Raw genomic sequence first — 15,964 nt, 5'->3', positions numbered from 1 at the left:
CTCCTCCTCCCCCGCGCCGCCGCCTCCCGCCCGGCTGCCGCTCCAGCAGCGCGGTGCCGGCGGCGATGCCCGCCCCGCTGCCGGGGGGAGAGGCTGCCCGGCGCTGCCCGGCCCCTCGCCGCTCGCCGCAGACCCGCGCACGCACAGGGGCAGCCGGGCGCTTGAGCCATGATTGCCGCGGCTTTCCTGGTCCTGCTGAGACCCTACAGCATCCAGTGCGCCCTCTTCTTGCTCCTGCTGCTGCTGGGGACCATTGCCACGATTTTATTCTTCTGCTGCTGGCACCGCAGGCTCCAGAAAGGGAGGCATCCCATCAAATCCGTCTTTTCAGGTCGCTCAAGGAGCCGAGGTAAGAGACGCTGCCGGTCCCTGAGGGCGGCGGGGGTGTCCCCGGCCCATCCCCAGGTTTCTGGCGGCGGAGGGCCGCCGTGGCACGGTTTAGCCGGGCAAAGGCTTTAAAGAAAATTCAAGCCGAGCCCAGGACTGCGGCAGCCTTGTCTCCACCCATCCCTCAGCGAAACCTCGGCTAGAGGGAGAGAGGTGAGAGCCTGGGAAACCCCCCGGCCCTCCCCGGTCTGTCAAAGCGCAGTAGAACTTCATGCCGAACTTCTTCCCGATGAATTAAATATAAATGCCGGGCGGAGCTGCCGGCTGTGCCTGAGGGCCGGAGCCGTCCCGGAGCGGGCGCCAAAGGGCGAGCGGCGGGGTAAACCCGCTAGCCGGGGCAAATGCCAGGTGCAGCTGCTGGAGCCTGTGTGTCTTTCTGTTTCCATTCCAGATGCTGTCATGAGAACTCATCACTTTCGCTCTGAGGTAATTTATTTAGCACGCAATTTCAAGGTCAGAAGTTGTTCTCTTTACCCGAGTACATATTGTCGTGGTCTTTTGTTAATGAATTCACATAGAGAACTTTTCATTTTGCATGAAAGACATAATGTGCTCCTTCATTTCTTGGTTTGTTTTCTTCTCCTTTCCAAAACAAAATGAGGTCTTCATCTCTGTTCCCCTAACCGGCCTGCCGATTCGTGTGGTTCCCAAAGGAATTGGGGAAAAGCTTTGCTTACTGTCCGTGCCAGACCTCCCTGTGTCCGCAGGCAGCCCTGAGCCCCGAGCTCGCTGTCCCTACGTGCAGAGCTGCTCGGTTTGGTGACTGCAGAGCTCTGCTCGCTTGCTGTGCCCAGCCCTCACCTGCTCCTTGGCAGGGAAGTTGCCTGCTTGGCTTGGATGTTGCCGCGGGAGATCCCAGAAGGATCCAGACCACAAACCTGCTTGGCAGGCACCTCAGTGTGTGACTTTGTATTCAGAGGTCAGGGGAATCAAAACTCTTACGTGCCAGTGCTGCAAGTATAACACAAACCCCACTCACTTCCTAGGGATTCTGAATGAGGAGCATAATTGCTGGGAAAATATGAAAAATAATATTTGTTTTAGTACCTACTTTGTTTCCGTGCTGCCCTGTAGAGCTCTTGTCTAGCTATTTCTCTTGCCTGGTTTCCTGTTATTGATTTAAGGCATATCTTCATGCCATTGCCTATTATTCTGAAAGCCTTGACGATCAGTTTTGCACTCAAGTGATATTTTGTTTTAAATTGTTTTGCATTTTCCCTTACTCTGCTGTGGGTGTGAAAATTATCCTATTATGACTAATGTTTTCAACAGTGTGCATAGGATACATTTTTGCAGCATGGTTCATATTGGCAATAAGTTTTAAATTCTTAACTATTTTGAAATTTGTACACGCTATCACAAAAAGAAGATGCCATAGGTAGTCTCCTATCTTTAAACCATGAAAAGCCTGAGTTTGTTGTTTGCCAGTGCTTCAGTAAAGTGAAGTGAACAAACAAATGCGTCCCTCTGGAAATCCAAATATTTTTTCATTATTTAGTTTATCCAGTATGAAATGCTTGGTTTCCAGGTAAAATTCACTCAGTCCTGGATGGAGACAAAGCGTAATGTTGTGAAATACGTGCCATCCTGCATGGTGACACTTCAGAGGGAAGTTGGCAGAGTAATTTATTTTTATTGCTTCAGCATGTGGTTATTTGTTTATCATCCAGTCAGAAGTAGATGAATTTAAAATATTTCCTAGAAGCCTCCATTAAGTGAAACAGGCTGGAATTATTCTTTCATACTTTTCTGTATTTTGTTTAGATGGAGTAATACTGCAGCTAGTGGTCTAACTGCCCTTTTAAATAATTGGTAGAACTGTTTTCCCCTTCATTATCTGATGAGACTTTTGGTAGAGAAATGATGACTCATTTGACATCATTAAATTTTCATTTTCCAATATTTTTTCAAGCAAAATGTTATTTTAATGAATCTAATAGAATTCATTAATGAAAAAACTGCAGGCGTACTTCCAATAAAAATATTGGAAACATTATCTGAAGCAGAATTTGACATTCTCTGTCTATATCATCACAAAACATTATGTACTTCCAACTGCAATACAATGTTGATGAAAGCAAAACATGGTACATGAAAATACGGGGTTTGCCTAATCCCCCACCCCCAAAATGAATGCAATATCTCAGCTCCAAGTTTTATAACACGAGGTACATCTGCCAGCTTCCACCATGCTTAGTTGTTTGTGACGTGTAGTTATAAATAGTGTTTCTTAATTATAATAAAAGATAATGAAAAATAGGCTGATAGTAAATAGCAGTGGGTTGGCATTCATATCCCGAGAGCTGGGTTCAAATCTGACTTCCATCACAAGTGAACGTGCAGGTGGTCTAGCAGCAGTGCACAGAGAATTATAATTGCCCTATCTACAGAGTGTTGGCAATTCCTGCATGATTGACTGCCTGCCAGGAAAGCCTTATATTTGGAAAAATAGATGTGTGCAAATCTATGTTGAGATTCTTTGCCACAGCCACAGCTCTCATGGTGCATGCCTTCATTGTCTATATACACTGAGAGCTATTGAATCCATTTCCTTTAATACTGAACCACACAATAAAAATAAGACTGCATACTATGGGAGAGTAGATACAAAATTTGAAAATGTATTTGTGATGTTTTTCAGCCCTTCTGTTTAGAATTTTATATGCCACTGGTGAATTGAATCCACAAATAGTTCATTTTTGTGGGCCTTGATTTTTAATGTCTCTGCAAAACATGCCTCATTATTATACATCAAAAGTCTATGTAGATATTACTTATCATAGGATGAACTTAAACACGTGACCCCCTGCATCAAAAGGAGGTAAATTTGCATGAATCATTATGAATATAAAGTAGGTTAAAATCTGTCTTTGTTAGAGATGCTTAATAACAGAAAAAATTAACCAGGAAGATGCGAGAGTTTATTGAGACAATACAGTGATGTATCCACCTCCCCACTAACATTTGCTACCTCTGAAGTCTGTCAGGCCTAATTTTTAATACGTTTTTTATTTGCAGTCCTCCGGTTCATTATGACTTTAACTCCTCTTAAGATTCTTCCATAGAAGAATCTTAGGAGCAGTTATATAGAAATTCCATGAAGTCACAAAAGAACCACACCCAGAATAGTTAATGATCCTAATCTCAGGAAGACCTAGATATGCCACTGCTTTAAAAAGAAAACAAGTAAATTTCCAACAGAAATATTCATTGCTACATGACACGTCAGGCTTTGATGTAGTTGTTTGCACTAGTCTGTCTTTATTTTGAGGATCAGTTGTAGAATAAAATGTCTGTGCTGAGACAAAACCACACCAAAGCAACAATATAACTCAGTGAGAGTTTTACCAAAGTAGGGAATATGATCTGTTGTTGAGCCTTTTTATTATTATTATTGATAATATTAAAATTATTATTGAAAAAATGTAAATGATTCACTAATTTCATTCTTCTTGTGCTCTTTGTAGAAGTTATTTTTTCATGAAGTAGAGGAATTTTCTCTGAGTACTTTGTGGGCTTGGGCATGATACATTTCGATGTTTATCATTTTATGCTTTAGAAAGAAGTCTGAAAATCTCCTGTACCTTTTAATTTTAAAGCATTGCTTGATGTGTTGGCATTGCCACTTCTTGTGATTTAAATTTCTTTCTGAATTAGTTTTCCTCATAGTTGAAGCCTCTGGAGTCATTGGATTATGTGAGATTTTTACCTTTCAATTAAAAGGGAAGTAAGCTTCTAGCCCTTAGGCTGGAAGGAATTAATCTGAATGGTATGATTCTTAATGTCTTTTGATTTGGTTGTAAGGATGTTGAAAAGGAAGGTTCTCATTCAGGATCTATGAATGGTTGGGTTTTATGAGATTGTGAAGGGATAATTGTCCTAATTGCTAAAGTAGCAGTTTTCATATTATTGAGGAAAAATCACCGGATTTATAAATATTTTGCCTGAAATTTTCTCTGAGCTTCACATTTTTCCTTTATCTTTTATGTTAAAGATACTATGACCCCAGGAACTGAAGGTGTCAGTGTAGTGGGTAGTCACCAAGCAACAAGGTATCATTTTGTATTTATTTAATTTTGCCCCACATATTTTGGGCAAGTTTCCTGTGAATACTTACACTGAAACCTACTGATCTAAAACTACTAGGAAACAAATCAGTACAAGTGTTACAGTCCACTGTAAATTCTGACTTCACACAATGCAGATGGGACTAAGCACACTAGTAAGACAAATGAGAGCTGACACTTCGTGAAAAGACTCTCTGGGAGGGCTGACAGTATGTATTAACCATGTCTGTAGCAAAGGAATAACATTTGGTGGTTTGAGTTTTGCAGACCCCACATTTTTATTTTACACTGAACAGTCGCTACAAGGTTGTATACACCCAGTCTATTTCAGTATTTTTATTGATGACATGGATGAGGGGATTGAGTCTTTAATGAGTAAATTTGCAGATGACACTAAGCTGGGAGCATGTGTTGATCTGTTGGAAGGTAGGAGGGCTCTGCAGAGAGACCTGGAATGGTTGGATGGATGGGCAGAGTCCAATGGGATGAAGTTTAATAAATCCAAGTGTCAAGTCCTGCATTTTGTGCACAATAACCTCCTGCAACTTTATAGGCTGGGGATGGTGTGGCTGGACAGTGCCCAGGCAGAAAGGGACATGGGAGTTCTGGTTGATAACCAACTGAACAGGAGCCAGCAGTGTGTCCTGGTGGCCAAGAAGGCCAAGGGCATCCTGGCCTGGATCAGGAATGGTGTGGCCAGCAGGAGCAGGGAGGTCATTCTTCCCCTGCACTCAGCACTGGTGAGGCCACACCTCGAGTGCTGTGTCCAGCTCTGGCCCCTCAGTTCAGGAAGGACATTGAGTGCTGTGTCCAGCTCTGGCCCCTCAGTTCAGGAAGGACATTGAGTGCTGTGTCCAGCTCTGGCCCCTCAGTTCAGGAAGGACATTGAGTGCTGTGTCCAGCTCTGGCCCCTCAGTTCAGGAAGGACATTGAGTGCTGTGTCCAGCTCTGGCCCCTCAGTTCAGGAAGAACGTGGAGATGCTTGAGTACATCCAGAGGAGGCAACGAGGCTGGTGAGGGGCTTGGAGCACAAGCCCTGTGAGGAATGACTGAGGGAGCTGGGGTTGTTTAGCCTGGAGAAAAGGAGACTCAGGGGTGACCTTATCACTCAATACATCTCTCTGAAAGGTGACTGTAGTCAGGTGGGGTTGGTCTCTTTCTCCAGACAGCAACTGACAGAACGAGAGGACACAGGCTTGAGCTGTGCCAAGGGAAACAGAGTTTGGACATTAGGAAAAGGTTTTTTTCAGAAAGAGTGATAAAGTACTGGAATCATCTGCCTGGGGAGGTGGTGGAGTCACCATCCCTGGACGTGTTTAAAAAGAAACTGGATGTGGCACTTGGAGCCATGGTTTAGTTGAGGTGTTAGGGCTGAGTTGGACTAGATGATCTTGAAGGTGTCTTCCAACCTAGTGATTCTGTGATTCTGTATTGTTGTGACTAGGCTGGTTGTGAAATAGTTCATCCAAGACTGATGACATTTTTTTAAGAGAAAATGGATTTTCCAAATCATCCATTATTGTACAAAGGATGCAAAACTATAGTACAACAATTTCTGGAAAATATATATATTACTTTGTCAACACAGATGCCCAGAAAATTGTTCATAAACTTATCCCCAAGTGTACTTTTGCCATAATCATGCCCCTTGTGAGGCTGCTTGTGAGACAGTTGCCTAAAAATACAGTTCTAGTTATCTTACAAAACAATAATGAATAGTCTTTGAAGAGTTGCACCATAATTCTTCCTGAGCATTGCAGTTATTTATAAACTGCTCCAGATATGTACTGCTCCAGTGAAAGGAGAAATCAGCAGACCCTCTGAGCTCAATTTGAGTCTTCTGTTTGATCGGAGGGAGTGCATCCAAGGAGCACCACAAATGTGCAGGACTAGCCAGAAAAATACATTCATTCACCTATTGAAAGGATGTTTCATTGTCTTTACAGAGCTGAATCAGCCTAAGATATTTTACCTTTGTGTTTGACATGATTTTCCCTGAGGATGTTTAAACTATTTTTCCATTAGCTGTCTAAGAGTTAAGGAGTAGGTTCAAAGGAAAATAAATCTGAGAAAAAAAAAAGTTGTTTTCTTAGATGTATGAGAGCACTTATGTATAGGAATGAATTTAGAGCTGTAAATACAGGTTACACTGTATAAGGAAAAATCCTTCTGTCCACTTTTTATAACATATCCAATAATGTGGCCCAGACAGTGTATGCCACGCTGAGCTGTCACATGGCAAACTAGGTATCACTGAGATTTGGTTTACAATATGTCATCTGTCCATCGCTCTGTCAGCTTTAGTCACAGCAGTGCTGCCTTTAGATAGCCCACAAGCATTGGTCTGTGCTGAGGAACAGCCTATTTGGCAATTGTATCACAAAATAGATGGCAATTGTCTGGTTGCTACAGCCAGACTGCTCAATTGCTGAGCTAGGCTAACTGCAGAGAAGTTAACTTGGGTACTTTTGCTCCATACTACAATGTAGTGTACAAGTGCCTGATGGCATTTATATAGCCTTCTGGTTGTTTGTATCTCTGCCCTGGCTTCTGATGGTCTGCAGAGCTCTGAAATGCTGAGGGAACCACCTCTGGGCTCCATCAATCACCTAAAAAAGTACTAACATTGTGTAATGGTCCACATCAGTGGTCAGGCATGGTCTTGGGACCTGCATTATAAATGAACACATCCTCATGCTTCTCTAGGACAGGGAAAAGCTTTGCATAAAGATACACTACTTCATAAGAGTTCTTACTCTTTAGCTTCCCATTAATATACAGCTATGCCAACAACCTCATGGCTATGATGTAAATATTTAGATATTCATGTTTCTCAGTATCTACTGTTATCTCTGGAAATGTGGGTTTTAGATGGAGTTCAGTTGTGCTGTATGCCTTTTAAGTGCACAATCCCAGCCCATAGAAACAGAGCCCTGATTTCAAGGGGGTGCAGGGGGAGCACGGCTTGTGGCCATCTGCCTGTGAACAGACACATTGTACACGTGTGCAGAGTGAGAACTTCTAGCTATCGTCTTTTGCCCTAAACAAACCTCAGATGGAAACCATGAATTAAAATAGCTGAGGTCATACTTGCAGTGAGAACATGTATTGCCACATCTCCTGGAGAAACTGTTCTTACACAGACAGAAGGGATCACACAGGGCTTCACAGATCACACACTGCTCAGAAAAGCTTTATCATCTGCACTAATTTCTCGGTTACTATAGCTATATTGTAAGGGTGACAGATCAGGCTGAGGATTCTCCTTCAGAAACAGCTCAGTTCTTTAGATTGAGGGTATTAAATGTAAGAAAGCACCACGTGAACAGGGTAGTACGACCCTTGGGGTTGTGGCTGCTTCAGGGTTATGTGTGTTTTCCTCGGGCATGGAAACCTCACTCACACTCTCTTCCACTCCCAGATTGTTTTAAGTAGAGGCACCTTTGATGTGCTATGGAAGAATGTGCAGGGCACAGGACGAAGTCACCTTGACGTTTTCCTGTAGGATCTGCCTCAGCTGAGCTGGCTTTTGGGGCCTGGCCGTGTGGGACATGAGAGGATGCCAGCAGAGCTGCAGCTGCTCACTGTGCTCCGCAGCCTGGAGGGTCTCAGGCTCTGCAGAGTGGGCACGTGGGCTCCTCCAGCTCCCGGGGCAAGGACTCAGCCGTGTGTGGCAGAGGCGCTTTAGCACATTGGGTTCACAGTGGAGACGGCTGATCTTGGCCTAGTGTTGGCGAAGCTGCCTGGGTTTTGAGCTTATTCCTTGTGCTTCTGGTTCAGCAGCGAGCTGGGTGCTTGTTTTCCTGATACCTGCACCGAAGTGTCGGAGCCATGCTGGGCTCCCTTGTGCCCTGCTGCCCCGCATCAAGGAGAGTCACAGCTCTGCTGCTCCTGACTCAGCTCTGGGAATGAAACATGAGCTGGGGCTGAAGTGTGAAAACACTGTATCAGCTAGAGACTAACTGCACTTGATGTTTGATCCAAGACACATTTCTTGCAAGTTGTGCCAATGTCCTTATCTCCCCGGTCCACTCAGCTCTTTAAATACAGCACCCGGCTTCAGGATGGTAGGGTAGGTAGCAGAGCAGACTGAAAGGGAAACACAGGCTACCACAGGCTTAGCTGATGATTGTATGAATTGATAGCACAAATTATACTAAAATGCATAATCATGTCAGGCTGAAGTATTGTATTTATCCTTCTTCCTTGTTCTAGAAAGAACAAAATGATACAACCAAGTTGAGCCATCATTCTCTTCTGATCTGCTTTTCACTTTCAGGTGAAGTCACAAAGTGAACTTCTAAAAGCAGCATTCCCTTATGCAGCCCAATAAGCTCATCTGTAGGCATTTACAGATTATAGTCTGTAGAGCTACTCGGCTAACCTAGTGTTGATGTCTGCTTCAGGATGTGCTGAATGGTTCTTCAAGCCTCACTGAATGTGTCAACTAAATTTTTTATTGGTGATAACAGGAAAGGCTTGTTCAACTATACTGTTGGTATCTGAATCTAGTTATCTTAATAGATACCTGAATTCTAGCCTAGGTATCTTTTTATAATACATTCCTGCTAAGTCTCTCATCAGTTATGCATCTATTTTATAGGAAATATTTTATGAAAAAGTACAGACGCATCCTCACATGCTGTGGTGGGATAAATTCTTTTACCAGTTTGTGTTTCAAGCAAGCACAGTGGACAGATGAATATAATTAATCTCTTTGTATTAGATGTTTGGCAGCACTGGTATGGTTTAGCAATCTCTGTTATTTCATATTCAGCTTCTTACTGTATTTTTAATACGTAAAGCTAATTCCTTCTGGCAGATCCTTGATATGTGCCTAAATGGCACTATGACTGCCTAAAACGAGAAGACATGATGAGATGGAAAACAGAGGAAGAGGGCTGGAAAGGGGACATGCTAGGGGAATGCACTAGTATATTTTAAATTAAACCTTCCCCTGCAGACCACTGAACAAGCAGTACACTGATTTTTTTCTTTTTTTTTTGTTCTTAAATAATTGTTCCCTTCCTAGGCAGGCTTGCAGTGCCCTGAGGTAACAGAGAAGGAACTGGGACAAGCCATGGCAAAGCTGCCGTGGAGAGCTGCAAGCCCTCTTGTCAGAGAGTGATAGGGCTGCTTGGAGAACATGCCAGCCTCTGGGGCTTACAGCTTTAGACAGGAAAGTGTATTTAAAGGGTGTCCTGAGGCATGACTGGGTGGGCCATTTGGCTATTTACTTGCAGATCATCAGATGTTCCTAATGTTACAACTTACCTGTGCTTTGATGTGAACCCTGGCCTTATGACAGGAAAAAACAAACATGTCATGATAAACAGCAGTGTAACACAGCATGGGTTCTTGGACACTGTATTTTAAATTCACACCTACACCTAGGGGCTCCTAAATACCTAAATTCAAGGGTTCCTATGTATTTACATGGAGGGGCCTGCTTAGCAACTGGAAAGCAGATTACTGATGTTCTATTTCATGAACTCATTGGGAAAGTAATCTTGTTCAGGTTATGTAAAAAGCAATTGCTTTAAATGCCTTTGAACGTGTGGACTTGGAATATTACATGTGCCAAATCACAGTCTTCAATATCTGAGAAATGGTTCCAGCACTGCTTAGAGTTTAGATTTTAGAAGATAAGAATAATATCTCCTAAAATACGCATAAGGCATGCAAAACAGCCTCAGTGAAAGCTTGTTAATGAGGGAGTGGAATGAGAAATTGAATGTAAAATATTATATTTTATGTTTTAAATACTGATTCAGATCTTTATAGGAGTAGTCCTTTGTAAGATTAAAAAAAATAATCAAGAGAACCACACAAGAAAAGGTTGCGGTCTATTTTTTTTAGTTCTGATAGAATCAAAATCAGTTGCATCCTCCTTAGGTAAAACAATACACTCACTGAGTGTAGAAAATTCCTGTGATAGAAAATTTACTTTACTGTAAATATCTTGGTGAACTTAACTTGAATCTTGGATTTTGGGTGGAACTTGCAGAAATGGCATTTAATTAATGTTGTGGGTTTTCTTTGGTTCTTTGTAAACTGATGATATTTGGGATGGAAATTTCTATGGAGGAGGAAGGAGGGAAATAATGCAATCTTGGCCACTTTTTAATTTAGAACCGTTCCTACAATTCACATGCATACATATATATGTTTTTCTATATAGCAGAAAGAATCTCAATTTTTGCTCTTTCAGTGTGCTGGGGAATTTGATACAATAGAGTGGTTTAATTAAACCTGCCACTTTCGTTGAAGTAGGTCCTCCAGCTATAGGGTTTAATTCTGTTTCAGCCTATCTGTAGAGCAGCTGAGAATGCCAGCACCTTGAGAAGGGTTTGATGCCACACATACTAATGTCTGCAGGCCCTAAGATGTTGTGGGTTGCATAGACATGAAAGTTTCCAAGATTTAAACAGGTGGTAACTGACAATTTGAAGACTATTTTTTGAGGCCATTAGGTGACAATGGTAACAGATGACAATTCTCATGCACATACAACCACTGTCAGAAACCTTAAAAGCAAGAACACAAAGCTGAATATCCTATCTGAGCTTCTTTTGGCATTGCTATTCACTAGCACCCCTTAATCTACGGGAATTACTCAAATATGTGTGAAGACCTTTGCAAACACACTTGAGTTCTGTTGTCACTGAACTGTGGCCTAATGCTAGCTAGCACTTTCTCTGTGATTTCCTGATGTTCTGCCAGAAGGTAAGCTGGGCTGCATTCCAGGGCCCACTGAAGTTAATGCAAAGATTTCTGTTGACTTCAGCTGGACATCAGATAATGCACTTTTACCTCTGTTGATGTTAATGCTTACTGACTCCAAAACCCCATACTGGCTGGAGAGGTTAGGTTCCAAGATCAGAATTCCAACAACCAATATATTCCACATAAAACACTTATAAGCTGGAAAAAATGAAAACTGAATATGGCTTCTTATCAAGCATAAAAATAGAGATAACATATGATGAAGGCAGTAGGGCTAGTAGAAACTAGAATGGAGAGGAGAATGATCTGGTGAATTAATACAATTGCACATGGAAAGAATGCAGGAGTCAGATTTATATCACTAAAGCAATATTGCACACATAGGGGAGCATTGATATATTCATATGGTGGTATTAAAGTATTAGACAAAGAATTAAAAATAAATACATAAAAACTAAGACAGTGAAAGAAAAAGGTTCAATACATTATTCAACATGTTCTTATCTGTAAATTTAAATAAAAGGAAAAGCTAGACAAGTTTTTCAGGAAATTTCAAATTCCTGTTTTTTCTGATGAATGGATTAGGAATGAGAATAAGCAAAAACACAAGGACAGCAGATTATAACATATTTGGTTATCAAATACCATACCTTATTGAAGAAATGGGACAAATAAAAACACGTGATGTTCTTAAGAAATGCAAGGCTGAGTATATTACAGAGAAAAGTATTTGGCCACATTCTTAATTTTTAGTTATGATCTTCAGAAAGGGCTTTTTGAGTGACTTAACTGTTCAGTGAGGACTACTTTGAAATGTGTAGCCTCATTGGAAAGAAGATGGGAAGGGAAATGTTTAAACAGAACAGAAAAACGTGCTACTGTTATATATATCAGTAACATAATTTTATAAAAGTACTGTACTGAATTAAGGAGAGCCATCAAGAGGGATATCTGTGAATGAGGAAATGTGAAACTCTCACAGGAAAAAGGAGTGATGGAAGAGACCAGAATAATTTCATGTAGGAGAAAAATAAAAGGAAGTCTGATGATAAAATATGTAATGATGAATACCGTATTGAAGGTAGACCAAAACTTAGTCACCGTGGGTCTGAGCCATCCTGTTTCATTTGGATACTCACAGTATGGATGTCTGTGAGTGAAGTGGTCAGTCTGGGCTCTGGGTATGGCCAGTGGAGAGAAGAAATAGGTGCTGTGAAGGAGTTGTTCATCTGGCCTGCTGGCTTTGGTGGCTCAAAAGGCAACCCAGGGAGGAGATGTCTGCTGAACTTTGGTCAGACAAAACCCACACATGTTTCTATAGAGAAGAAATTAGTCACTGAATCAGAGGTGTGAAGTTAAAACTTGGCTGGATAAGATATTTTTTTCCAGAACACCTTATTGTGAAAGTAATTTTACACAGTGTGCTCTGTCATGCAGTGTCCAGGCTGGCGATATTCATCATCAATTTGGGTATAAAGATAGAATAGATTATTTTAATATTATCACACCCCATTCCAGAGAAAACACCAACCAACCAACAACAACAAAAGCTAAACCAAAAAACCCCAACATTCAGAGAAGATTTAAAAGGATGAATGTCAGCTAAAAGAGGCTGATCTCCCCAGACTGCTTCCTCATACAGAAAAGCTCCCTTGAGACAAGGTGAGCTAGCCTTTGGCTCTGAACAGCCTCCAGAGACACGTCTCCATTCCTCTTTGCTGTAGACTTTGACTAGGAGGATCATTCTTCCTGGATTCCAACAGACTCTAACTGCAAGGATGCACATGAATGCTTTTGCAGAGAAGAAAATTCCAGGTTCGGTTGGCCTGGTATCTTCCTCTGATATGTCTGAAACTGGTTCTGGTGGTCATGTGAGTTGTTTCTTTAAGGAAGATTACTTAAGTGTAAATCTTTGTGCAGCTATTTTGGTATTTGGAAGACAGGTTTTCTAAAAATACATGTTTGAAGTTTTGTTTGGTTTGCCTTGTTTCAGAATTTTACAGGCACAAAAATGAGTCAGGCTTTAGGTTCTGGGAATGAGCAACTCCCTCCCAGTGCAAAGAACAAGAAAAGGTTTTCATTGCCCAATGACACAGCATTCACATGATACTGGAAACTACAAATTGCTTAACGGTGTTAGAGCAACCTTGTTGTAAATATCCATGTGATTTTAACTCCAGCTCTTCCTCAGTGATTTGGCCTCAGGTGTTGTACTGTGCTTCCCTGTGCATTTTGTAACACTTTCCTGCTCGTCTATGAGCACTGTCTTAGCATCTAAAATAGTGCTGTCTTTGCCAGACAAATATTTGTGTGATTTCCATGGTGTTTATTTTGATTGCTGTATTAATATGATGTTTTAATTCTGGGCTAAACTGAGGGATAAATAACACAGATGACACAAAAAGCTTCTGTTCATTTCACTGTTTACAAGGAATCACCAGGCACCCTAATTTTGCACTGAGCATAGGAGTAGCAGCTTCCATATGTCACATCACTCTTAACTCCTGTTTTCATTTTTGATTACTAAATTTTGAAATTTTCTAGATTTTCATCTTTGCTCTGGCAAAGTCTCATTGCAGGAATGAGTAAGCATTTTGGGATTTTCTCTGAGGACTCTGCCCTTGTAACACTATCTTTGTAGATACAGAATTAATTTTCCACCTGAAATCATGATCCTCTGCCTTTATCACAGTATAATCCCCCTCACAGCAACCATTTGTGATACTGCAGGCAGATTATGACTTCAAGAGAAGAATGAGCCTCAGCAAACACAAGCAGATGAGCTCTTAAAGAGATAAAGATCCCATTTTCTTGCTAGTAATAAACTGCAAAAGTGAAAAAATACAGAAAATATCAAGGCAAAACATTGTCTATAAACGGATTTTTCTGGAAATCACAGGCAACTTTTTCATATTGAAATGTAATAATCAATAAACCTAGACATATTTTGAGGTGAAACCACCTGGTGTGACAGACCGACACACTTAAATCCCTATTTGGCAGGCGTTTCTGAGCACTTTTAGAGCTGCTTAGCTTGTCTCAAATTCTTCTGTTACATAAACATACTTTCCCAAAGAGTTTTATCCAGCTAATGGGATGGCAGTGTGGCGAGGGAGCAGTGCAGGGTCTATCACAAGGCTTTGGCCAATGGCCCTTGTGTAAATAAACCGTAATGCATTTAACATTTAGAAAATCTATTCTGATTTCAGAATTTGGAATAGATTTGGTGGCTGTTTTGGTCTCTTAAGGCATAATTTCACTTGCTGTGGAATAATCTCTGATGCACACTGGCATTTTTTTCTAAAAGAAAATATCCATGAGCAGTAAGCTCCACTGTAGTAGGCTCCTGAGTTGTATTTTTCCCTCTTATCCTGAATAGTCCCTAGTATCATGTTGACTGATACATTGTAAGTATCTGTTAGCTATTTCACAGTGTAGAAAGAACATGGGGTAATAAGATTTCCTGCTGCAGTAGTATGGCAGAGTCTCAGATTTACATCTTTGAATGTCTGGAGATCCCCCTAAATCTGCACACATCTGCTGGCTGCAGTGGCTTCCACTGCTTCCATTCAGATATGGGGTGTCAAGGTCTATCCTTACTAACTCTGGATGACTTCATTGCTTCAGCAGAGGAGGAGGGATCATAAAAAAAGATTCAAGAAATGGTGGCTGTAGCTTTGCATCACATGTATTTCACAGCCCTGATGCATACGTGAACCTCCCAGACTGACTAAGTAGATTTGGGCTCTATTTCTGTCCCTCCTCTCCAGTGTTCATGTGTAGAAGGTTGTTCCCTGTTCACCTTTCCACTTCAACCTTTTTACATCATCTGTTGCATGCAATGTGTACATCTATAGCAATTACTAGCATGTGCGTGTAAATGTGTGTTTGTGTCTCTTGGCCATTTAAGGGTCTCTTTACTTAATGTGGAACAGCTTTAATTAATGATGCTAGCTGTTTGTCTGTCCGTCTGAGTGTCCAGGACAGACTGTTTCTGTCTTCCCTTGCAGTCTCATGAACACTAGTGGAGGAAATCCAGTTTTCACAGAGCCACACTTCTGATTGTTTCAATTTACCAACAGAACAGCACCTTAGCTTAACTCTTCTGTGCTGATATCCTAATTAAAACAACAACAAAAGAGGCAAAACAAATCACAAAACCAAAAGCTAATGGAAGGGGAGAGAAAAAGAACAGCAGATTTATATGGAAATGTACTGCTCCCACTAGTTTTCTGCTGGCAGGAATTCAAGATATTTAGATTCACAGCGTAGATTTCTGCAGTTTTATCTGAAATCTAACCTTGCAGAAGTTTGATTCTAAAATGCTGGCTTTGTTGCATAAGGACTTCAGCAGAGGTATTCTACTAGAAGAAAAAAGAAAATAGAAATTTAGGAATTGTTGCATCTGTCCTTGGTTTTGAAAAGAAATATAGTCCTTAAACTGCAGACTGTCACTAAGGACAGATTTGGCTCACCTCTTCTGAAAGCTGATACGACTAAGTGAATGAATATCCACAATCTGGCCAAGTTTAATATCAACCAACATTGTATTCAGTACAAATGGCCCTTGTGCATGCTCCTGACTTGTGCATGCTCATGAGGGGACTTGGGGAAATGAGAGAGTGCTCATTGTAAAAGCTCTGCAGGTAGCAATAAAGGGATAGCATTATCCATGTTGCCATTAAAGGAATGAAATTCTGTAAGGCCATGAGCCATTCTGGATGATGCTCAGAGGTTTTCCCAGAAAGCCTCTAAAAAGCATTTCTGAAGGGCAGCTTTTCCTG

At 41.4% G+C, this 15,964-nt stretch overlaps 1 protein-coding gene across 2 annotated transcripts in view; it reads left to right on the top strand.

The window, feature by feature from the left end:
- The first annotated feature begins 22 nt into the window (after window positions 1–22).
- DST (dystonin) overlaps window positions 23–15,964 on the top strand; it is a 293,083-nt gene continuing 277,141 nt past the window's right edge. For both annotated transcript variants that reach the window (XM_063389398.1, XM_063389397.1), the window contains exons 1-2: window positions 23–349; window positions 779–813. In XM_063389398.1, the coding sequence (XP_063245468.1) occupies window positions 169–349; window positions 779–813 (216 nt within the window). In that variant the 5' untranslated portion in view covers window positions 23–168. The remainder of the gene's footprint in view (window positions 350–778; window positions 814–15,964) is intronic.

The sequence above is a fragment of the Prinia subflava genome, chromosome 2, assembly GCF_021018805.1.
Source record: "Prinia subflava isolate CZ2003 ecotype Zambia chromosome 2, Cam_Psub_1.2, whole genome shotgun sequence".
Taxonomy (NCBI): domain Eukaryota; kingdom Metazoa; phylum Chordata; class Aves; order Passeriformes; family Cisticolidae; genus Prinia; species Prinia subflava.
This window is presented reverse-complemented; position numbering and strand designations above follow the sequence as displayed.